The sequence below is a fragment of the Triplophysa dalaica genome, chromosome 20, assembly GCF_015846415.1.
Source record: "Triplophysa dalaica isolate WHDGS20190420 chromosome 20, ASM1584641v1, whole genome shotgun sequence".
In the NCBI taxonomy this organism is placed as follows: Eukaryota; Metazoa; Chordata; class Actinopteri; order Cypriniformes; family Nemacheilidae; genus Triplophysa; species Triplophysa dalaica.
The window spans coordinates 16,994,589-17,020,360 of NC_079561.1; the positions used below are offsets into that span (position 1 = coordinate 16,994,589).

Consider the following 25,772-nt stretch of genomic DNA (forward strand, 5'->3'; position numbering starts at 1 on the left):
AGTAATTATTGACAGAATTTTTATTTTTCCAGATATTTAACGGAGACAGAAAAGTAGATATTTTTAAGCAAAATGGTGACAAATCAACACTGAACCCCATTGAGTTCAATTGTATGGAGACAAAACCATTAAGACATTTCTTAAAATATCTTATTTGCTTTCCACAGAAGAAAGAGTCATATACAGGTTTGCACAACATGAGGGTGAATAAATGATGACAGATTTTCTGACTGGGAATAGTAATGGGTCACCATATGGATCTAGTGAGCAGATTTTAACTCCTTAACTTCTTAAAAATCAATGATTTGCACTAGATTTGATGACTGTGAAATATGAACAATAATAGTGTTTTATGTGTTAAAGGAATTAATGGAGTGGGGCAGTCTTACCTCTCAAACATGCACAAATTAAACCTTGTCACTTTGTTTCTTAATGACAAACACAATATTTACTGAACCAAACAACTTTATTTCATTTAAAAGGTTTGCAATTTGTAAACATTGCACTGATTGCATAGAGAAACAAATATGTCGGCGACATTCAAGAATTACTCACAATTTCCCGAAAGCCCTTTAAAATCACTTTAAAAAGCCTTTTATTTATCTGACTTCTCAAAAAGTACAAGACCTTTTATAAAAATATTTAAAATTGCACGTAGCTTTAGATGTCTTATAAATATATAAACAGATCTCCATTGGAGCAGCAATTATTGCTTTGTCACCGAGAATTTTATAAATGAACCTGAATATGAATGTGTCTTGCTTTCAACGTGGTTAAAACTGAAGAATAAAGTGGAATTCACTTCATTCAAATCCACAGTGAACGGTCGCGGTGTTTGATGCGCTTCCAGGAAAAACGTTAGTGCCTAAAAACATGACACATCAAACAGAGTAACTAACATCAGAAGGCCATTTCATCAGCTAGAAAACATGACATCGGTGTTATATTGTAAAAATATACCATGCACAAGTGCTAAAGGGGTACGACGTCTGTGCCATTTCATCTAAATCAATAAAAGTTATTGAATGTTATTGCAAAGATATTGTACATGTATGGAGTAAACAAATATATATGCATGTTTATGCATTGTGTGCAATAAATGTCATGTGTGTAATAATAGTGTTTCAATTGCTCACTTCATAGCTGTTCAATTTGACCTTGACAACAAAGGCTACAAAAAAAACCTTGAGTAAAAACTAATATACTAGTATACAATGCTTATTGCTCTTTATGCACCAGTTTTAAATTTTAGGCTTTAAATACCTAAAAGGAAAAAGTTTTTAAATGGCTTATACTCAATAGTGTTTCTGAGGTAAACTTAAAGATTGCACTACCATCTATTATACTTAAATGCATCTGTAGTGTGATATGTGTAGTGTTGATTTTAAAGCTTAAATTGATCATCTCACGATCTGTATCACTGATAAAGTAATCCTTCCTTTTAAAATACAACCTTTCAGAAAATAACAAAATCAAAAGACATAACATCTATAACTATTCTGAAAGAAAAAATGTATATAAAACTCAACTATACTACATAAAACTCAATGGAAGGAGAAAGACTTGGTACAAAGAAACAGGTTTGAGATAAATAAGGATAAAACCAACAAACAGTTCACGAGTGAGAACGTTATACAAACAACATCATGGGAGGTCACTTCCATCATAGACGATTGGCTTCTCGATGGTGAGGTGGTAGCTGACCTTCTTCGAGAGGAATCTGGGAAAACACAACACATATTTGATACTCACAATATGATAGAAGGCAATTTTCCTAAGGGTTTTAATTTCTGCCTTATAAAGAGGGAGAGGGAATTAAAGCTTTTATTCTCATTGAGGTTTTTTCATTCATGTCTCTCTGCATTACACATCAGCAGTACATCATATTAGTGTAAAAGGCTGATATTTCTGAATGGAACAAAAATACCCACAGGCTCCTCGGAGTGTGTAAATATCACCTGTGTGCTTGTGTACCTGGAGAAAGAGTTATCAAATATGAGCATGTAGACTCCGGGGTTACGGACTTTCAGTTGGCCCTGTATGCTCTCTTTGTGCGAGTTACAGCGTGTCAGTGGAATCAGGACCTGAAGCAAACAAAAACACCACAGAATGGATGAAGAGCCAGGGTTATCTTACATCACACAGAATTTATGTCTTTGGATTGTGCATTGAGCTCAAAGATGTCAGATTTTTTTTTTACGTGAACTGACTGTTACAGAGCTGGAGCTACAAGATAATGTTTGTGTTTATTGGACAGAGTGTACAAGATTATTCACAGGTAATACAGATCATCCACAAATGACCAAATATTGTGAGATTTATTTAAATTTATTCTTTGAGTCAAGACCAAAGAGAATCGAGATCTGCGTGAAATTCTTGTTCCTAGATATGGCTTGTGCAGACACGCGTCTTCTTTATACAACACAAGCTGCGCAGACACGCATCTTCATCATACAATTAGCCCTGCTCAGACATATGATTAATTTTTACAACTCGGGCTGCGCAGACATGCGTCTTCTTTATACAAATTGGGTTGCGCAGACACGCGTCTTCTTTATACAAAACGAGCTACGCAGGTACGCGTGTTCCTATACCAGTGTTTCTCAATCAGGGGTACGTGGACCCCTAGTGGTCTGTGGTGTAATTGCAGGGGGTCCGTAGAAATTTTTTAGTTATTATCCCTGCATTCAGGGTTTAGAAATTAAAACCCACCAGACGCAGATAAAAATCAACCGAGTCGGCAATTGCAGTCAAATTAATTGCCAAATTAACTGGTTACTTGTGTTCCTAAATTATGTTCACATGTGCATAAAGTCAAACCAACCTATTTTCATTGTAGCAGCACGCTTTACCATATTCATGAGCTATATACAGTAAATAAACAGTAAAGAGTAATGGCATCAGTTTCACCTCATCAGTTCAACAAGCGGATCAATCAGAAGTGTAACGGAGGTCTTCTAGTGTGTGAAAGTGTGCACGTGCAAACAGCAATCTTTTGATCACTCATCTGTTTCCAACACCTGACACCGGAACAATTGGCCTCCTTTTGGTTCTTAATCGGAGCGGTTTCGCGTCAGATCGGTTGTAAGGAATGCGTCAGGTCGGGTGCATTTTGTACACATTATATAATGGTTACTCATAGTGTATCTGATCAGTAACGGTTGGTGAAAGTGCAAATGTCAGAATTAAAAATATTTGAAATAAACTGCAGTAAAAATTTTAAGTAAAATTTAAACTGTCATTTTAATGCAACTGAAAACCATTAAATGGTCACGTGCAATTTTAAGTTATGCTTAAATTTATTGACTTTCATGGATCCGCACGGAGGTGTGGATCCATGAAAAAGTGATGGGGTGTGAGCATGGGGGTTGGGGATCCATGAGGATGGTTTGAGAAATGATGGGGTCCAGTACTCAAAGAAGGTTGAGATCCACTGCCTTATACAACGTGGGCTGCGCAGACAAGCGTATTCTTTATACAACTCGGCAGGACAGGTACGGTCTAACAGGTAAGGTCTGGTCTGAACAGTCAAGTCAAGTCAACTTTATTTAGATAGCACTTTTTACAACTTTCATTGTTACAAAGCAGCTGCACATGAAACATATTGACTATAAGCAAAATATTTAGTTATAAGAGTAAAAATAAAAATAAAAAAGGCAAGAACAGCACAGTGCAAGCTTATATTTCCATTAGCCTTATTTATAACACGATTTGCAGCCTGCAGCACAGAGCAGTGAGAGTCACGTGACGAAAAGTGAAACATTTGTTGGAATCACGATGCCGACTCAACATTGAAATGTCTGTCAGCCATCGGCGATGGACAACAGCATCGTCTATCGGCCCAACCCTAGTGTTGAGTAGATGATTTAAGGTCTTCGGAGTTAAAAGTAAAGGATGAAATTTAAAAGGATCATCGTCAGTGTTTGTGACACCTGCGTGTGACACCATGTGTTCATGTGGGTTAAAGTCAATGATATCTATCAGTAATACAGTGTGTGTGTGTTACCTTAGCCTGCTCGACAGGTGCGTCAAGCGTCTCTTTGTACACCACAGTAAAAGAGATGCTCTTGGGTTCGGAAGTGAAGACCCAGCTAATGATGGGGCCACGGTTGCCAGTTGTGATTGGAATGGCGCTATAGCAACTTGACTTGACAAACAGCTCACGGGAACCGTCACCAAATTGAGAAATCTCATCTATATCCAAAGGCGCAGACACTCTACAGAAAGACAAGAACAGAATCAACAACAGCCATAAGATGAAGTGCCAGATGCAGTGTGGGTGTGAGGGTAGGGTAAAGCTAAAATGTCCCCCACAAAGATGGATATCATAATTCCATGTCCTTGTGGGGACATTTTTTGGTCCACATGAGGAAACAAGCTACCTTTTTTGAAAATCTAAAAGAGCAGAAAGTTTTGTGTGATTGTTAGGTTTAGGGGATGGGTTAGGGGTAGGGAATATGATAGTTTGAACAATATTAAAACCATTCTGTCTATGGAATGTCCCCAAAAAACATGGAAACCCAACATGTGTGTGCGTGAGTGTGTGTTCTGTTGGAATATACTAACGTGGGTTCTCCTGACTTTAGAAGGTTGATTTCTGAATCCAGTACAGCAGAGATCTCCTCCTGCTCTTCAGGGTGTGTCTCATTGGGGATGCTGCTGTAAGAACAAACATCATGAATTGATAAATAGATGTTTACAAAAACTTTAAGTGATGCAAGACACTTTAACTAAATGTCACAATGCTAGGTGGTTGCTAAGGGATTTTGATCCTTAAAATAAATCTATTGGACATTTGGCCTATTTGTCATCCATAGAAACAACAGCAATGCTTGTGCAAAAAGCACAATCAGAGTGGGTCGAGTTAAAGCGAGGCTTTACATTTACCATTGAGTATGTTTGTTTTTTAAATCAATGGTTTGGCCACTGTGTGATGTCTTCAATAAAGGTACTGTAAATAAACTAACATATCATTTAAAGCAAATAGCACACCTCACTTAAGAATTTAAATCTCCTTAATGACTCAAACGATAATTGATTCTGGAAAACAAACAAACACACACATACAAAATAAAGCAATAAACAATCTCTCATCATCGATTCTCTCTCCATTCCTGGCAAATGTGTTTAATTACTGAAGTCTCGCTCACGCCCAGTGGAAACGAACAAGCTGCTGTGGAATTACACGCCAGGCGGATGATCAATTTAGAGAGACAAATGTTTGGAAATGTATGCAAGACGGCAAGAAACGCATAAATTGACAGTCATCAGGCCTCCTGTGTCCCATCTCCCCCCAAGGGACTTCCTGCAGCGTCTGACACTTATTTTCTAGAAGCATCAGGTAAAGAGACCAGCCGATACTGACTAAAGTATCGTGATATCGCTGTTGCAACAGAGTACATGGGATTGGTTCTACTCCTTTCTTCATGTTTATAAAAAACAAAATTATTGTAAGGTTTTATCTGATTTACCTTAATTCAGGCTCTTTCATTACACAAAAAAAATTCTATTAATTTTATGTTTGAAAAAGGAGAATAAATGGAATACAAATTATGGGTTCACAGCCTACAGAAAAAAAACGGATTACATGTCAACAACAAAATTATTGCCTTCAGAGGTCTTTATTGACTGAATTGTAAAACCCTGGCCACTCCAATGAGCCCTTTAATATAGAAAAAAGACCTCAAAACTGTTGAGAAAATGCTACAACGTTTAATGAAAACTAATATGAATCAGATCATTCAATTTTGAATGATTATAGGTTCTGAGTTATGGATCCCTATTCACAACCATCTGCACATGCTATTTATTCAGTACATTAACAGCGGTGATTCTTACAGGTCGCCGGTTCGATCCCCATCATCCTCGTGTGACCCGGTGGTAGTGCGCGAGTCGCTGTCATAAACCTCGTTCACTTCCTCCTCTGTTATGATGTCAAACGCCCCATCATCATGTTTTTCAGTAGGATCTGTCACTGGATCAAAGGACACAAGAAGTAATCTTACTATGACATTAACCAATAACATTCAGTATGAGACGGGTTTGAAAATCAAAGGCTCGAAGTATCATTATTCAATGTTAAAGTATCACATAGGCGCTACTGCCATGATATTCTGTACCTGTTCCTTTTCGCTGAATTGATGTGTTGAACAATCCATGTTGACAGTATTTGAATACATTAATTTTTACGTAGCCAGAAGTGAGACTCTTCGAAAACGTAACCTTGTGCTTTAATGCAGTCAAATGCCAGAATACATTTTAAACTCAAAGCGCTCTTTAGAAAATAGCAATCCAGCAGTATTCACATACTTCAGGTGGATTTCCAAGCAGAACAATACTGTATATTTGAAAGTTTGAAGGTTGTCCCCATCAAATGTACTTTGAATGAAAAATCTCTCAAACTCACGAAAATCTATTGCTTTCAAACCTGGAATCTCATTCATTTACATTTACATTTAGACATTTGGCAGACGCTTTTATCCAAAGCGACTTACATTACATTGCATTATTCTATACATTTGTTTCTAAGTATGTGCAATCCCCTGGGATCGAACCCACAACCTTGCGTTGTTAACGAAATGCTCTTACCACTGAGCTACAGGATTACGATATTCAAAGATATTTATGCAAAATCAAAAAGACTACTATTGTGTATAGACAAAGAAAGAATTTGAATGCTTTTAAAAGGGATAGTTTTATTATGCGACAATGCACATTTTTACCTGTAACTCTTGGTGTGGGTGTGTATGGTGGTGCTGGTTGGCCGGCAGCGTTCTCTTGAGAAGATGTGTCATTTTCTGATTGGCTGTTGGGTTCAGTCCTTGTGAATCGCTCCACCACGGTGTTGTGCTGCGTGTAACAGTCGCGACAGCAACGCTCCTTCTTTCCATTTTTTGTCAAGACGAAATTGTTGCTGCAGTAGAAACAGAAGATACGGCCACACAGCCTACAGGAACATAGAAAATATGACGATAAACGTAAAGGCGATACAAACAGACAAAATATATTAAATAATAATCAAAAAATATTCCCAATATATGAAGAGTTTGGTTCCAAAATGAGATAAATCCGTTTTTATGTTTTTTTTTGTGTGCATTCCAATTAATATCAAGCAAACTGCAGTAGGTTTATTTTGCCATAATAACTAAAACAATACAGCTAACTAACACAATAAAATCATGATAACATAAAGAACATGATTAAAAAAAAACTTCACATTCAAGTATCAAAATAAAATCTCTATTTAGTAAGATTCAGAATTGCCAAATCAGCAGTCTCAAGTCAAGTTTATTTGTATAGCGCGTTCTACAATCTTGCATTGTTTAAAAGCAGCTTTACATGAAAAAGAAAACACAAAAGTGGAAAATAGTGTAAAAAGTAAAAAACCCAGAGGACCATCCTAATAAAATGAATGTTAATGGAATTTGCAGAAGATAATCTAATATCAGCAGTCTCCCGGTAAGCACAGCAACGGTGTCCAGGAACCAAAACTCAAATGATGAATAAATGGAGAAAAAACCTCAGGAGAAACCAGTCTCAGCCGGGAGGGCCAGTTCTCCTCAGACACATTTACAGCTGCAGTAAATACATTTATGCATTTTGCAGATGCTTTTATCCAAAGCGACTTACATTGCACTGTATTATACATATGTTTCTGACGATGTGCAATCCCCTGGGATCAAACCCATGACCTTGGCGTTGCTAGCGCCATGCTCTGACCACTGAGCCACAGGAAATTATTTTACATGTTTGTTTCATTTTGTCACATTAGTCCAATTTAAACATGATTTCAGTGAAGTCCATGAATGTAGCCCTTGTTTCAACTTTTTTATAAGTGTATTTATATAAAAAAATCCATTACCTGCAGTGATGGCGACGAAGCCACAATGTAAACTGACTCTGGCAGTCCAGACATCGTGTGGCTTCTTTATCCACCAGCCACCATTGCTCCTCGGCTCTCAACTTCTGCTCAAACTCCAGAGCATCTGACTTCTGCCACAGAGCATCTTTATCACTGAGAGACAGAGAAACAAACGAGTGCTTGCTTAAAACACGTTGCTATGATGCTGGGGAGTATGCAGTTGCTAAGGGTAGTTGCTAGGGTAACGATAAGGGATTAGGGAATAAATTATATAATAAATGTGACTATTTCTTTTGTTTTATCATCTGATTGGTGAGGGAAATACATCTGATCAATTAGAAAAGTAATAGCGCACAGTTCCTCTACAAGCTGCACAATTTAAGGTATCAACGAAAGAGAAAAAGACTAACATTCTCAATGGATCTAAACAGAATGCACTCTTGGGGATCCGAGGTTCTCTGGGGTCCTAAAACACCTTTAATGGCTCAATCATTTTCTTTTCATTTCATAGCGAGGAGAAATTATTCAGTCATATCGCATCAGCTGCTGTTGGGTCGTATGAATAAATCTGATCCACGACGAGCGGGATTTTCCTCCAACAAGCTGTTTGGCGTGTGCTTTTCAGAATACGCTTCTTTGGTGGCATCTTAATTGTTTCTATATGGGTTTGCGATTCAGAGAATATGTCCTGTTTAACATTTAGAATAAAAGTGAATTGTACAACAAAGCCTTGAGGAACGTGAAATAAAAAAGCCAAGCTTTAATCTGTTTGTGTTTGTGTCAGACTCTCACACAAGTTTTGCTAAACTTTTTTCATCTCTGGAATGTGACACTATATCCACAATATGGCAAGCAAGATCAAAGTCGTGAGAGAAATGGACTCTAATGCACATTGTGTCTCAGGAAGCGTACTTACAGCTAGCGCCACGCTGGAAACCATTTATTCCAATGCTGATAAAGCTGTCAAGATAATTCTGGGGAAATTATTTTTTAGACGTGTTAAAAGTTAGAGCGGATGAGAGTGACTGTTATCTGTCACAGTATGAAAGAGCTTTCGCTGCATTCAGCACAAAGAAAAGAGGTTAACATTTTTAACTTACGATGGCGTATATTCTTATGGTATAAGTTTCTGATATACTTAAACATCACAAAACAGGTTAATGTACACCTCTACATTATTACAGAATACAGAGCACTAAGGTAACATTTCTTCATGCTCATTTAATTTTCACTTTCAAATTTAGTCTGTCCTGTATTCCTTTGAATTTTCCTCTTAGATTCCTATTGATTTGTTTTCATACAGTGCGATCACACACCTTCCTTGACCTGCAGTTTCAAACACAAACTCCACGACTCCACTCACGCTTCATGATAAATGCTTCTCTCACTTTTACACTGCTGTGTTTTCTGCTACACAACACCATCCACCATTCACTTCTCATGATCCTCCTACTTGACTTGAGCGACATTGTGATAATTCACAAGAGAGCAATGCTCTTTACAGCTTTCTCATGTTTCCATTGATGGAGAGAGCGATGTCGTGTTTCATTGTCCTGCTGAGATGCTAAACTCATCTGCGTCTGTCTGCGATCTTAACAGGAATCGTTTCTGTTGTAATATTACACCCTTAGAAATCACTTCAGATGTAAATGCAAGTGAAACTCTCTATGAAAGAGGGCTTACGTAACAGAAAAATAACATTCTGCTGCTGTACAATCTTTTTGTAGTACACATTAAAACGAAATTTTTCGGACTTTTTGTCTTTTGCAGAACACAAAAGATGTTTTGAAGAACTTTGGCAACCAACGACATTGGATTCCATTGACTATCATTGATCAAGCCTACAATACACCTGACATACCGAATAAGCTCAATGAGTCTCTCCTCTAGGTTATTCTTGGTTTGGCACAAATCCTCCAATTCAGCTGCCATTGTCATCTGCTGGTTCTGAGTCTCGGTCACCACCTGATCCAACTTCCGTTTCAACTCCTCCTTTTCACACCGTACGTCACCAAGAGCCTCTTCAGTGCTGAAAGACAGAGAATTGAGGAATTAATATGAATGCATTAAAATGCAACTCCAACCAATAATGACTAAAACCGAATCACTTCCAGGGTCTAAGATGCCACAAGACGAAGCTCCATTTGGAAATCCATTAGTGATACGCAGGCATGATGTAAAAAGCAGAACTGAGACTGACAATCTATCATTCACACCGGCTTTATCCCTGCATATCCATTAGCTGTCCTGCATTAACCCTTTTGAATGTGCGGGTGCGTTTGAACGCTCACCTTGTCACTCTTTCTTTAAGATTCTGCGTCTCAGCCTCACGCTCGCAGATCAAAGCCTCGCAATTAGTGTTGTGCGAATCCTTCTCCTCTATCAAACTGGAGTATTCTGTATTCACTACCTAAAAAGAATAAATGCACAAACCAACAAATAAATATTCCGTACATCAAACATTCACATTGACAGCGTGTCCACATTAGGGTCAGACAGGGGACGGCACTGTCGGGTACATTCCTCTTATTATTACATAATCTCGCACTCTCACAGATCACATTTATACACGCACCTGGTTAAGCCTTTATTCGAAATAAAAAACGCATTACAGTATATCTGCGTGTCACGGTAAATGGCATATTACGAGGAGACATCTGTATTCATATCAGCATGTTAACATGGTGGATTAAAACTTTAAAGCCAAACGTTGTGTTGAAACGCTCTTGCTATGATTTAAATGTCAAGTCAATCCCTCGCGGACCGACAGATCTCAACAGGAAAGTCACTGACTCATTTTATTTTTAAATTACATCGTCATGCATCATTTGTTTTCAAATACACTTTATGAGTCAATGTCATCCATTCTAATGATTCTCGCTATGATGTATTTTAAGGGCTGTTTTGTAGTAATATTGTTTCTGTATTGTCGATGACTTCACAACAATAATTTCATTTGTCATTAGTTCCGTTACGGGTCTGCGACTGGTGCGATATGATATTTATCAAATGATGTAGACGGTTTCAATGCCATTTTTAAATTGATATGAAATGACTAGGGCTGTCATGTTGAACCTGGCAACTGATTGATTCTGCCAAACCAGAACTGAAGAGTCAGAGATGTCAGCGACTGAGATTGTCCAGAAAAGACATTTTGGTATTTTTAGTTCTACCCACAAAATACGGAAACGAATAGCTGATGATCTTTACACCACATGACGGCCATGATGTTTTATGCCACGCTGCAATAAAATATTTTTTTACTAAGCATTATGTCTGGATTTCTGAAATGCTAAATATTCAGTGTATTGAATTAGGTTTATTGATTTAGGTTTATAATGGTAGATCTATTTTTATTTTAAACATAAGCTCACTTAATTCACTCACCCTCATTTCAAACTTGTACGACTTTCTTTCTTTCGCAGAAAACAAAAGAAGATATTTTGAAGAATGTTGCAAACACCGCCCATTTACTTGCATTGGTTACAATAGAAGTGAATGGGGGCTTTAGCTGTTCTGTAACCAGCGTTTTCCAAAATATCTTCTTTTGTGTTCTGCAGAAGAAAGAAAGTCAAACCGGTTTGAAATGACGAGAGGGCATGTTAATGACAGAATTTTCATTTTGAAGGTGAACTTTAAAGTAGTAACTTAAAGGAACAGTTCACCCAAAAATGGTCCCAATTGACTTGAAAATAGTCTGTTTTATTCCTACAATGGTAAGTCACTTGGAACCATTTTCTAGGAAACTATTCCTCTAAAGTACAACCTAAACACCATGGGTATAAATCTGTATTATGGTATATGCATTATAAAAAAAACGTGGTAATACATTCACATTTAGACATCTGGTGGATGTCTTTATCCAAAACGATTACATTTATCAGTAGCTGTGCTCACTAAGAATGGCACTATCGGATACCATCACCATACCGTGGTACAGCAACAGTACAGTTTTATAAAAGAAGAAAGTGTAAATATGTAAATCAATCTCCCCCCATATAAAGAATTGCATGTAACCGTAAAATAACAAGGAGTGTTCATGTTTCGCAACTTGAAAAAACAGCATTCGGGAGAATCATCACAGAGGCACTTGTACTCTAATAGACAAATATCTGCAGGAAATAGTGTGCACTGTTTCTAATTCTAGACTTAATGAAAGCGAAATTATTCATCACTGTCTGGCAATTAACCCCAATCTCCTTCAGTTCCCTCAGAGTGAGTCTTAAATGAGCGAGAACAAAAGGAGCAGCCATAGATCACACATCCACTGCCTAAAAAAATCACTGCTATAAGCCAAAAGAGATGGATACTACTGATGAACACAGTGACATACAGCATGAACAGATGATTATGTTGATATCATTGACAAGAAGCCAATTAAAGTGAAAATGGATGATATAGTATTCAATCCTCATTCACACAGTTCACATGGCTCAACATAAGCCCAATTGTGGCATTGAAATGTATTTGAAACATGTACAGACCTCTAATTCTGATACTTTGGCCTCCAGCTCCGATGTCTTCTCCATTTGCATGTTAAGTTGAGCATTCAAACTCTCAAGCTCTTCATTAAGATTCTTGATTAAAACAAAACATATATATAAAAAAACATTTAAGCACTAGGCAGACGATTCTATTTTTTGGTAAGAGAAAACTAAAATTATTAAAAAAATTCTGTTAATTGAAATCAATAAAATCAATCAAACATAGGACTAAATATTATTTTAAAAACATATCTTTATTTTAAATTGATATTTTAACAACTGACATCAGTTTAAGGTAGGGTTACCGATTTCCGGATTATGCTTTAGACAACTGAGTCATGCTGAGTACCAAAACAACCTTGTAGCCAATCAGCAGTAAGGTGCACAGGACGCACATTAGCCGACCCGAGCGCTGACGAAAGCGAAAGATGGGTAGGGGTGTGTTTGTTTAGGTGATTTGAACATCAACAATGGCTAAGAGAAATCGGACACCCCGCCTTTAACTGGAAACAAAAGCTGAACATTTTTTTTATCGTAATTAATAAAAGTGCCATTAAAAAATATTGTTACTGTATCATCGCCCATCACCACGCCTTAATTTAATTAACAAATTAAATTATTTTAAAATTGTCAGTTTAACCAAAATTATTTCAACAATAAATTAAATGAAATAATTTAAGCTGTGGAACTAAACTAAAACTGAAATAAATAAATTAAACCTTAATAGCACTTATTAAAATGACAAAAGCATGAAACAAAATTGTAAAAAATTACTACTCATGTTCCCGAAATTAACATTATATTATAAATATTATACATAATAAGTACATAATATTGTTAAATTAAATGAACCATTAAATATTGTTTAGCTACAATGGAATAAAAATACTTATAAATAAATCAAACAAAGCTTTTTAGCATTTTAGTGATAGATTTCAAGACTGATCTGTAGTTTGAAATAAAAAATATATTTATTTTTACCTTTATCTGATTCTTGTGGGCCATGCCCTCCGTGCTCATTTGAAATTTCACCGCTGCGATCTCCTCTCGGGCTGCGTTCCGTTCACCCTCGGTTTTGTCCAGTACCTCCTTAAATGCCATCACATTGTCCGCAAGTTGTTCCGCCTCCTGGAGCTCTTCTTGCAAACTATAGTTCTCATGTCGAAGAGCCACCAAGCTGGCATTAAGTCGGTCCGTTTCTTTTTCACCCTGCTCTTGTAGTTCTTTTATCCGAGTAGCTTCGGCCGCCCACCGTTCCCTTGCTTCCTCCCTTTCCGCCGTCAGCTGGCAAATCGTCATTCCCAACTGTGCCATTTCGGTGTTGGCCCGGTGAAGACTTTCCCTCGTCTCTGTATTCTCCAGGACCAATCTTTCATTCTGTGCTTTGAGCTCTACCAGCTCCTCTTGGACAGATGCAATTTGAGAAGCTAACCGAGAACGTGAAGATGTCTCCTGATCCAGTTGCGATGTTACGTTCTCGACACGTTCACTAGCCTGCAGAAGTTCGTTCACATGCAGTCGGTTCTGCTCTTCGGTCTGCTTTTTCAGTTGCTCTGTCAACGTTCGAAGGTCTGCACAGGACGCATCGGTCACTTCCAGCCTTGCTTGGATTTTATCCCTGTACTCCACAGCACTGTGAAGTTTAGCCCCGAGAGAAGACACCTCCTCCTGAAGTCGGGTCACCTCTTTAACACTCAATCCCAGCTGATTCTCCAAAAGATTCACCTTGGAAGTCATCTCTTGGGTTTCTTTAGCCTGACATGCGCTTTGTTCAAGTTGGGCCTTCTCTGCAACCTTCGTCTGCGCTTCCAGACTATTGATCATCTCTGTTTGTTTAACAAACGCCCTCTCTGCCTTATTCTTCTCTGTTTCCAACTCCCTCTTCCGTTCTTCAAGTTCCTCCACTTTCCCATGAAGTTCCTCACACAGCTTCTTCCTGTCCTCCAGTTGGGAATCTCTCTCTTTCACTTGTGCCGTCAGATTTTCCTCGTTGCGTCTTGCAGAACCGAGACTCTTCTCAAGATCAGAGATCTGGCCGTTGATGTTACGTATCTCCTCCTGCATGGCTGCGAGAGATCCTTTGAGACTCGCCTGAACCTCCACGAGGTCCTTGTTCTCCATCTCCAGCATGTGGACGGCGCTGTCCGATTCCTTCAGCTGCATGTTGGCCTTATGCAGGCGTTCATCCAGACTCTTGTTCTCATCTCTCATCCGCTGCTCTCGTTCATCCACGTTAACTTTGGCATCATCGATCTGTGCTCGCAGCTGCTTCTCCGAGGCTTTCAATTCAGCCAGCTCGTTTTCAATTTTAGATTTGTTCTCCGTCAACTCTTTCGTGGTCTCCGCCTTCTTGTTCGCCGTCTGGAGGAGCTTGGTATTTTGCTCCTCAAGCTCAGCACATCTATCTTGGTAGTGTTCAATCTTTTTGGTTAGTTTTTTGAGGTTAGCTTCCAGTGGGGTTATTGTCTCATCCAGACTCTGGTTCTTATTTTTTAGCTTCTCTGATTCTTTTTCCAGTAACTGGAATTTCTTGGAACTGGACAGAAGATCAGCTTCTTTAGTCTTTAGCTGGGACTGCAGGGTTTGAAACTGAAAACTCATTTTTTTCTCAAGCTCTTCTTTATCCTCCTGCATTTCCGTTATGTTCTTCTTGCTCTGCTTTTCCATTCTTTCCAATGCGTTTTGGACTTCCTGCAATTGCTTCTGCAGGTCACCGGTCTCTCTGTCTCGCACTGCAAGGGCCCCCTGCAGTTGGTTTATGGCATTACGCTGCTCTTCTGTTTTTCTCTGCATTTCCTCCATCAAAGTGTCTAATCTGCCCTCTGTTTCTTTAAGTGCTTCATCCTTCATTCTGATATCCTCAGCCAGACGTTCTGTCTGCCTCTTCCTCTCTTCTCCCTCCACCAGAGCTTCCATCCGTCCCTTTTCTGCTTCCTTCAATTCATTTAACAGTTGATGAATCTTCTGGGCAGAGCTGAAGTCGCAGGCCGTTCTCTGTCCTTTCTCATCCAGCACTCCATCTAGTTTAGCCATCAGTTCTTCATTTTTCCTCTCCGCTACCGCCAGTGTATCTTGGAGGTCTTTAAGGGAAGACTCTCTGATGCTCTCGCGTCCCCTCATGACCTCCAGCTCGTGGGACAGGGTGCGTTCTCTCTCGGCTAGCACCTTCAGGTTCTTCTGGAGCTCTTGATGGTTGGCTTGGGCAGTCAGAGAAACGTCCAGCTGCCTCTGGAGTTCCACCACCACCCCGTGGAGCTCAGCAGACTCACCGCCTAATTGTTGGATCCGGTCAAGCAGTTCTCTTTGCTTTAGTTCTGACTGATCCAGCTCCAGCTGAAGTTCCTCTACAGCGCTGATCGAAGACTCATTTAGTATGCTGGAGTTTTGCTTATACATGTCAGTTAGAGGGCCAGGTCCAAAGTCTGGACTACTGGGGAACTCATGGGCCTGCTAAAAAGTTGGTAAGAGAAACGTATAATAGATGGAAAAAAGGGGATTTAAAAATGAGACAAACACTGCCATCTGCTGGATCTAAACTAGTTGAAAAAGTGTTTGTTTTTAGAAAGTTAAATGGCAGTGAATTGTACATTTTATTTAGAAAGTTAAATGGCAGTGAATTGTACATTTTATTTATAATACTGCATACAAAAAAAAATTGTACTGTAGGTGGCCGGTACCTGTGAATAGGTGCTAGCCAGACTGTTAATACTGGAACTTCGACTTGGTGGCTTTCCACATGTGACTGGGAGAACTGGTCATACCCAGCGTCCTCCTGTGGCACAATTAAATAAATAAAAAATTTAAGTAAAGTCAGTTTATTTATACAGGACCATATTTTAAGATTTTTATACTACATTTTTATGTAATTTTTTGTATTTGTATTTATTTATATAAATGTCTTACCGAAAACCAGTGCCGTCTTACCTTGCAAACGTGGGCCATGCTGAGTCAAGGTCATGACCTCTGGATGCCACATCAAATTGAACATCGTTGAGCTCATAGAGGTAGGTTATGATGTCCCCACTAAGACCGGATTTTAGGAACGGACTCCGGGAATTAAACCAGTCACTACAGAAAAAGATCAGGAAAACATCTGACTTTGGAATTTTCACCTCGAGTAATTGGAGCTTTCCTTTCCCGCTTCTAACAGTAATACAATCCATTCATTGATTAAATCAATAAATAATTTGCACTGTTATTTATAAAAACACGTCATGTACATTTCCTGTAATACAAACACTCTATTGTCTTCCTACAGAATCAATAGTGAACACTCAGTCCTAAAAAAAAGAGGAAACACAAACCAAATACCACACATAAATATTATAAACAAATGTACCTTGAATAAATGCAATGATGTTTTTGAAAGGGAACAGGGAGGCTGTTTTAAAGAAGTAAAACGCAGTTTGGGAAGCGATCTTTGTATTGGTGTAATAATACAACACTTCTGTAACTCGATCAAGAGAGAACCGCAGTGTTTTTTACCTTTTTTGGTTAAGACAACTGTACGCAGATAGTTCTCATGCCTTTTATAAGACAGTACATTTTATTTTGGGAGTACTGTACATTTTTCATTTTGATATATAATTCATTTAATAAAACTTTAAAAAGTTGTCGAAGTATGTGTGTCATATCTTGCACAACAATATTCTTGCTTCAGTTTGCAGGCTTGACAATTCTATAAAGGTATAAAGGAATGAAGCTTCCAGGATTTTCTAACTGACTACTGTAAATGTGTTACGAAGCAAAGTGTTAAAAGTATTGTGGAGAGTCTAAATTTACGATGACATATCCAATACATAAAAATCATGTTGAAGCGAAAAGCCATGTTTAGCATTATTTAAACTAAAGAACATTTATTTTATGTTATTAAAACCAGAGTTCTTTTGATGTTGGTCTTGAATTCTAAATATCTTGTGTCTAGTACATTTATCTACACTTATGCATTTGGCAGATGCTTTCACCCACAGCAGGAATTTGTATATGGGTCAATGACAAATAAGATTTTCAAGAAGAATTTTTTTTTTTTAAAGCAAAACAGTTTGAAAATGTATTTTTATGTCCAAAAAATGTATTGTGTTGATTTATATTGGTTTTACAGCATTTTAGGGAGCATTAATTCATTATTAAACAAGATTTCTGATTTTACCACCCAGAAAATGTCAGGTGGTGCGACCATATATTAATTTAAAATAATATACATTTAATGTATTTAGCACTGAGTATTTTTCCCCTCATATATAAGAAATTTAACATAAAATCATGCCAAAATATTTTATTAAGAATTTTATTGAGAAATACATTATTCTCAGTTTTGTTCTCTGTTTGTATGTTCAGACGGTCGCACCACCTGACATTTTTGGTCTTTCAAACACCAAAACTCAAAAAATCTATTGAATTTCAATAAAATGAAAAGGGTTTCTTATAAAGGACATATTGTAGATCCATTTGATATATGACATGTATTTATTCAAATTCTTTTTAGGAAAATAATGAATTTGGACACAAAAAATACATGTCACGTCATTGACCCATATGTTTTTTATCAGTATGTGTTCCTTGGGATTCAAACCCTTGACCTTCTTGCAACCTTTCCAACCAATTCATCTTTAGGAAGGAATTGACTAAGCGTTTAAACACATTTGTAGTGTACTGAAGACAAACAAGGTGATGACGGGTGTTACCTGGTGATCTTCTGGTTCATGAGGCATTGCTGAAGGGTGTCAGCCAGTCGCTGGTGTACCAGTGAGTAACGGATGAACGCTCTGCCCTTACCCAGAGATGTCTTCAGCTAAAAGTGAGAAAGACACATTGATCAGCAGAGCTTTCTCAATCACTCACCACTCAAGAATGGGTGAAGTATGCATTATAGTATGCATAACAAGTATGCATAAGAAATCACAGTGTATGTGGACTAAAACGTATGGATGTTGTTGAATTCAATTTACATTAAGCTCCTTTGCAGATGCTTTTATCCAAATGAAGAGCATTTAAACAATTTAGCTTTAGAACTAACTTCACTTTCCTGAGCCATTATATTTTATCAGCTGGTAATTTGTAGTGGATGCAGGAACTCAGTTCATGCAGATTTCCAAGCAGAATAACCACAGGTGTATTTTGTCACATTAAATATGGACATACATTTTAAATGTGATATACAAAAGTGCACAAATCTTTTTTTTAAGATAGTTAAAGAACATTTTTATTCTTTTAAACACAAAAGAAAACATTTTAAAGTAATTTTTCCTACTATAATTGTTATGGTTGGAACAACTCGAAGGTGAGTTAATGATGACAGATTTTTCATTTTTGGGTGAAGTATCCCTTTAATGTTGGATATAGATATATGTGTGTGTTTGACATAGTTTTGTGAGAAATATATATCAAAGTATATTCTATTATATATAAAGTGCAAAATCCCTTCAATCAAATACAAAAGATTTCAGGGATATGATCGATTTACACACTCACCCAGACAAAATATTTCCAAATTCTGTATAACTAGTAATGTAGTCAAGGTTGGTTAACGTTCAGAGTTTATCTACCACTTTATCAAAACTTAGCCCCAAAATGTAAAACTCCACCAGTGAAACTGGCCACACTGATTCATGAGGAAGCTGGTTATCTCTGTGGCATTACTCCACTACATTAAGACAATACATCCCAAACACAAAAAGGAGAATATCAACTAGCTGTCACATGGAAGTGCCATTTTTAAAAGAACATGGCATTTGGGTCATACTATCTTTGTGTGACTACAAAAAGGAACATATCGATCACACCCATAAAATCTTTTGTATTTTGTTTGTAAAAACAGAACTGTAATCAGCAGATGGGAAGGTCCAGACAAAAGGCTTGTGTTTGTGTGTGTGTGTGTAAGCACATGTCCAGCACAACAATAAAAACCCCACAACTACAAATGTGGTTAGATACCGTATGAAGGACACAAACATAAAGTACCTCCGAAATAGATTTAACAAAGCGAATTCCATCATTTGCTCCTTTGATTTTGGCCAGACAGTCACTGAAATAATCCCAGTAGTCCTTTTTGGAACCCATGAATGTTGTTTTTTCCTTCTGGTCAAACTAGACAGAGACAATAACACAATACTGCGTGAAGACTCATAAACAGATAAACAAGATTTTGGGGGGGACAAGTTACTGTATGGATACATAACAGTAAGACCGAGTTCTGTTAGGTATTATTTGTATTTCTGACCTGTAGCAGGTACTCCAGTTTGTATGAGAACTTGTGCAGGTTAGAGCTGTCATCTGTAATGGGTTCTCCATTCTCCTTGTACTCTTTGGCCAGCTCTGATACGGCATCTATGATAAGACATATCCACCAAAAGAACATAAGAACATGCAACAACATGTGTTAAAGTTGTTATATTTATATTTTATTCTAAGAATCCCAGCGCGTATCTCTCCCAGTCTTAGGGCCTATTGTTTTTAAAGCTGTGATTTTGACTCTAGAAACCATTATTTAGGTTTTATAAATAACTACATTTATTTCTGTTTCTATTTCTTCTTCTCAAGTCCTTTTCTGTCAAATTTGCTCTATTTATATTTCAACAACCTCAGGAACTGAAACGCCAATCTGATTGTCTCATTCTCTGTTGAACCCTGAATTCTGAAAACTGCAAAGATGTAACAGGATAACAGTAAAGATGCAGACTCTCTTTTTACTCTACAATCAAGTTCTCGGTCTCATTCTTTTTGATTTCTTTTATCTTTTATTTTTGGACACTAATACAGTACCGTGTAATTCTCTGATAATCCGTTGAAGCTGTCCCTCTCCGACTGCAGAACCAGCGGCCATGGTCTAACTAGCTTCCTGCCAACCAGGTCAAGAGGTCACGGTAGTCTGCTGTGCAAAAGGATCGAACACACTGATAAGCAACATAATACGAGAGTTTAATATTTTTATATTTCTATGTCAAACACTATTCTCTTACATTATTCTCTTACTATTCTCTATTTCTCGAGATACAAGAACTTCAAACTGCCAGAGAACTATTACCCCATAAATAGTGAAAACAAAAGGTGATGTCTGAAAGCCACTTCTCTAATCAGTTTTAACAGCTGGTTTAAACAAAGACTTGATGAAGGTTGTGAGAAAGAAAAATAAATACTTAAGAATAGAAACTGCAAATCAAACCCTGTCAAAATGCAGATATTTATATGGACATACAGTCGTATAGTATACTCCTATTGTTGTAGTGGATGCAAAGAGTATTTAAGCAATGCTAAACACCATATGAATGTAACTGCATTAGATAAGAAAACATCAGGTGACATCTGCAAACAGATGACAAACCTGTTACACGACCATCTGTCTTCTGAGCAAACCATTTTTAACAAACCCAAAGAGATTCTATCTTAAAAAATGTACATCAATTGAGTTTTTAGGACAATTGTTTTGCCTGTGATTTGTTCTTGATATGCATTTTACCAATCAAACGCAATGCCATTTGTTTTTCATATTTAAAATGAGATTTTCTATAATGTTACCCAGAATAAGAGATCATGTGTATATCCATAACGAACAACGTCAGATCACAAGATCGCCTAATAACAAGTATACAAGCTCTCTTGTGTAACACATACAAATATGAGAGACACAATAACATGTTATATTACACCAACAAGAAACCGTTGTAAAATGTTAACAAGCAAAAGTCTGTAAACATGTCACTGAGTGTTACAGTGAAGTCGAATAAAACTATTACAACAAAAATAACAAGCAAAACCTGTCCTGAACTCAAGTCAAACAAATATCAAATAACAGCTTGTCAGGACAGGACGAAGTGAGACATACTATAAACCAAATTAACAAACTTACGTTCGCACACATTTATTATCTTTGTACGTCTGTAAAACGATGATTAATGTCGTCAAAGCAATAAAACATTTTACATTCTTGAGTTATTAAAATCATCCAGGCCACTTGTTTACAGTGCTGCACAACCGTGCTAGTTTACAGTCAGTGACTAACAGTTGTCTCTGCCAACCACAGGAGGCGAACAAAGAGTCCCGCCCATAGGTTGGTTGAGAGATCAAACTAATCACGTGACCACTGGGTCAAACTTGGGGTGCTTCTCTTTTCTTATTTGTGCGTCCTCGTTTCCTTTCCTCGCTTCCTTTCCTCTTGTCTTAGCTCCACCTCTTCAGGATGCGAGAGAAGGAAGCAAGGAAAAGACGCAGGGACGGAGGAATCGAAGCAAGTGAAATGATATATTCCTCGCTCTTTAGCGTCACTTCAAAGCGTCGTCAACTAATGATGACTCTACACCGCTGGATTTAGCTTGAACATCGGGATTCTCGAACATAAGATATAATTATTTATATTATTATTGATGAATTGTTGTTGTTGTGATTTCACATACATTGTGTTTTGTACATGTAAACAATAATGATAATGACTATAATAAAAATAATTAAAACTGTGCTGAAAAGTACACTTTATACATCGAAATTTAAGGCACTGTCAAAAAAAGGAACACACAGTTACAATAACTTTATGCTTAATACTCACATTTATGTGTGTTTGAATGTTCTGCCATGGTTAGCACTTGGAGCAGATGTGAAGTGGGATGAGCATTTATACGTGCGTCATTCAATATGGCTGAGCTCGATTGGTTTCCGGGTCATAGGATGGAGGATAGAGGAGCAAGGAGACGAGGAGGGATGTTGAGAAGCACCCTTGGTTTTGACTAGAAGGGATACAGCTATCTCCACTGGCCATGCGCACTTCAATAGCACATCATTTTTGTCACTCTGAAAACAGTTGATTCATTTTTTTTTATTATTTTAAAGTTAGGTTTAGGGTAGGGTAGGTTGAGGCAGTTGCTTATGTAATTTATTGTAATTATATGGCGAGATTTTGCACCACTTCCGGCCGAAGCTGTATTCCTATTATATACAATATATAATATAGTAGTATAGAAAGTAGTGGTTTTGAGAATTTGCTTCTGAAATGAGAAAAATAAATGTTGCAGGACTTGATTTCGTCCACTTATAAAACACTATAGTATTCCATAAAAGATAAAGTTGGATTTCATGCTGTCTCTCAGGGGTTTTAGCCACTCCTAAAATGGGCATATATTGCTTTTATAAAAATGTACAATTATATAAGTTAACTGTCAAAATTATGTTCAGGGCCATCAACCAGGCTCACTGTCCTCAGCCCAGTCGATTGTTGTGGTGGCACTGGCTGTGTAACTTGTTTCACACTATCCAGCCTCTGTAACACACCTGTCAGGCTACACGGAAACATTAAAAATAACCTCTATTGACGTGCAATCTTTCAATTCCTTTAACTCATAAAAAGGAAGTGAACGAATATATAAAGCTCTTGAACGCGCCCCAAAATTATTCTGCTAAACATTCTTCTTTAAAAGCTACAGTCTTCTCTCTTATTTTAAACATTTCTTGTCAGTCTTTGGTTTTAAAATCCGCTTACAGTCTTACTAACAGCACAAAGTAAGGCAATCAGGTAAGAACAAACATTTACTTTTTAGCATCTAACATTTTAATAGGTTACTAAACTTCAAGTGATTGATTTCAATTTTCTCTTTTCCCTTAAAACAAAATATAGTTCATGTATTAATGGTACTCACACGTCATCTTAAGATCACAGAAAACCTGAGCTGGTTTGACTTCGCTATATCATGAATGAACTGAATGTTACTTATGATTATGTTCCTGTTTATGAAGACGAGATCTGCAATAAAGAACATGTCCTGAAGGTCGGATCCATTCTCATACCCATCTTTTTCATACTAGTGGTCGTGCTGAGTTGTATTGGTAACGTTCTGGTTCTCATCGTCCTGGTGTTTTACGAGAGCCTCAGATCCCTCACCAACATCCTCATTCTTAATTTAGCTGTGTCAGATCTGCTATTCACTTTTGGACTTCCATTCTGGGCCTCTTACTACATCTGGGGTTGGACGTTTGGAGACGTCGGCTGCAAAGCGGTGAAGTTTGTGTTCTACGCGGGATTTTATAGCAGCGTGTTGTTCTTAACACTAATGACCATTCAACGCTACATGGCAGTGGTTCATCCTCTCTCGGACTGGGAGAGATGCAGAGGATTTTCAATCGCTCCCATCTTCATCATCTGGATTCTGAGTGCAGGAGCGGCACTGCTAGGAACACTTCGAAGTAAAGTTATAGAGGAAACACCTCAAAATATTTACTGTGAATACGACAGTGTTCCAATAAAACTTGCCATCAATTATCTTCAAAATGCTTTTTTCTTCATAACATTTCTCATCATGGGCTTTTGCTATACTAGAATGCTTCAAATCATTACCAAAGCACGAACAAATAAGAGACACAAGACCGTTAGACTTATACTTTGCATTTCATTGGTGTTTTTTATTGGTTGGGCTCCATACAACATTGTCATGTTCCTCAGATCATTGACAGATCTTGGTTTCTCCCAGTTCACAATATGTGAAGTCAGCATTAAGCTTGAGTATGCATTTTTTGCTTGTAGACTGTTAGCTTTCTCACACTGTTGTCTGAACCCTGTGTTCTACGTGTTTGTCGGTGTGAAGTTCAGGAATCATTTAAAGAATATTCTGCAGAGAATTTTTCAACAAAAAAAAAACTTGGTTTTCGGTCCAAGCAAATCAGCAAAAAATCATTCTCTGGGTTCAATGTACTAACACAAAACTCAAGTACTATCACAGAATGTGATGGATCAACTGCCAGTTGTAGAATATAATGTACAGAATAGAACGTTTTTTTGATCAAGCATAACAAATGAAAGTATCAACACAAATAAGAAAAACACATCCAATTTTTAAAAAGTGTTGTGAGTTTGTTCATCATATGTTATTTCTGTATACATGATGGACATCTCCAGTGTTTATTTATATTTGCATGTTTGTTGAATCATCAGCGTGAATTACCCATAATGAAGCATTTCTCAAAATATCTTCTTTTGTGTTCTAAAGAAGAAAGTCATACATGTTTGGAATGAGTGAAAGGGTGAGCTGAGTAAATGATGACAGATTTTTTATTTTTAAGATCTTTAAACAATAAAAGCTGAACTTACAAACCTATCTGCTTCTTAAATGAAAAGATGAAGACACTGAGGTACAAAATCAGTACACGCACCCTGTCTATGGTATACAGATCCTTGATTGAAAGTATCCTTACATAATATTGTCTCATGGTATGGTAATCTAACAGTCAAACAGAAAAACAAAGTATCACAAATTATAAACCAAGCAAATAACTTTCATATCCGAGCATGCTACACAGGTAGTCCAGGCTCTTGTTCTGTCCAGATTGGACTATTGCAATGCGCTACTACCTAATGTTTGACCCATTTGTTTCCAAAGCTAACCCAACTTGTAAGTCGCTTTGGATAAAAGCGTCTGCTAAATGGCTAAATGTAAATAAGATAATGGGACATTAGCAACAGTCAATTCAGTGTTGATTTCACAGTTCTATGGAAAATACTGTAATTGCAATTTTAAAGATCACATCCATCCTCTTCATTCTAACCTTTAAATGCTCCCATGTTAGACGCAGACTTAAAGTTCCTTTGGCCAGCAGAAATGTATACAAAAATAATTTGTCCCGATGGCAGTAATCTTTTTAAATCGAATGACTTTTTAAGTTTTTGTTTTTTAATGATTTTATTAATTATGTGTTTGCGGAATCGGGGAGTTATGTAATGTTTATGTTAATGTATTGAACCATGTCACCAGTGTCAAAGACAATTTTCCACTCTGTGATAAAAAGAAGGGGGCTGCTGCCGTGTCTCATCCCTGTGAGACAGGGAATAAACAAATGAAGTGGTTAAAAACACCGTTTGAGTCTTTGTGTGTTTCCGCGAGTGAAACCTTTGGATTAAGTAGAAATAGTAGTTAGATGCAATTTACTAATAAATAGTGGCAGGTAACCTTACTATTTGCTCCTCAGTACTGTTGTCCATTAAACATTATGAAATAATAACAGAATGTAAATCATTATATTCATTAAAGTAATTATTAATATGAGGGCAATTTATTGAGATATAAAGCCTGCATGTTAAAGACGCCTTAACCGGTTTTCTCTCATTTTTGTTTATGTGCGCATGTCTGACAGCACAACATTAAAAGTCCTAAATGGAAGTAATAGTAAAAGAACTCATACAATTCTGCTCTTGAATCATGTAGTTGATGTGGAAACGGCAAAATTAAAAACTATTGTTGCATTTGCAGGTACTGCGGACATGAGAGAGATATAAAAATACAGCTTCTGACCGATTTTACCGTTTTCCATCTAAAAGGGGTTTTCTTCGTAGCCAGTTTAATGATTAGATTTTTATATATATATATACGATTATTTTGTGCATGTAAACGCAATTGTTGCAAGAGCAGATCGACCAGATTAAAAAACAAGTTTGTAATAAAAAAACAGTGTAT

At 37.3% G+C, this 25,772-nt stretch overlaps 2 protein-coding genes across 2 annotated transcripts; one reads left to right on the forward strand and one right to left on the reverse strand.

Annotated features, from left to right (window-relative positions):
- Positions 1-447: 447 nt before the first annotated feature.
- On the reverse strand, positions 448-21,320 carry fyco1a (FYVE and coiled-coil domain autophagy adaptor 1a). The gene is given in 19 exon segments (XM_056733193.1): positions 448-1,720; positions 1,975-2,084; positions 4,007-4,217; positions 4,567-4,659; positions 5,839-5,974; positions 6,723-6,946; positions 7,862-8,014; positions 9,723-9,890; positions 10,153-10,271; positions 12,346-12,438; positions 13,327-15,795; positions 16,023-16,076; positions 16,078-16,117; positions 16,270-16,413; positions 18,030-18,136; positions 19,306-19,431; positions 19,565-19,671; positions 20,107-20,212; positions 21,191-21,320. Coding segments are annotated over 18 exon segments (4,491 nt in total). The 5' UTR covers positions 20,168-20,212; positions 21,191-21,320; the 3' UTR covers positions 448-1,644.
- A 1,390-nt stretch (positions 21,321-22,710) lies between these two features.
- On the forward strand, positions 22,711-24,453 carry xcr1a.1 (chemokine (C motif) receptor 1a, duplicate 1). The gene is made up of 2 exons (XM_056733471.1): positions 22,711-22,843; positions 22,946-24,453. The coding sequence occupies exon 2, from the start codon at positions 23,019-23,021 to the stop codon at positions 24,018-24,020; it is 1,002 nt and encodes a 333-aa protein (XP_056589449.1). The 5' UTR covers positions 22,711-22,843; positions 22,946-23,018; the 3' UTR covers positions 24,021-24,453.
- Positions 24,454-25,772: the final 1,319 nt, after the last annotated feature.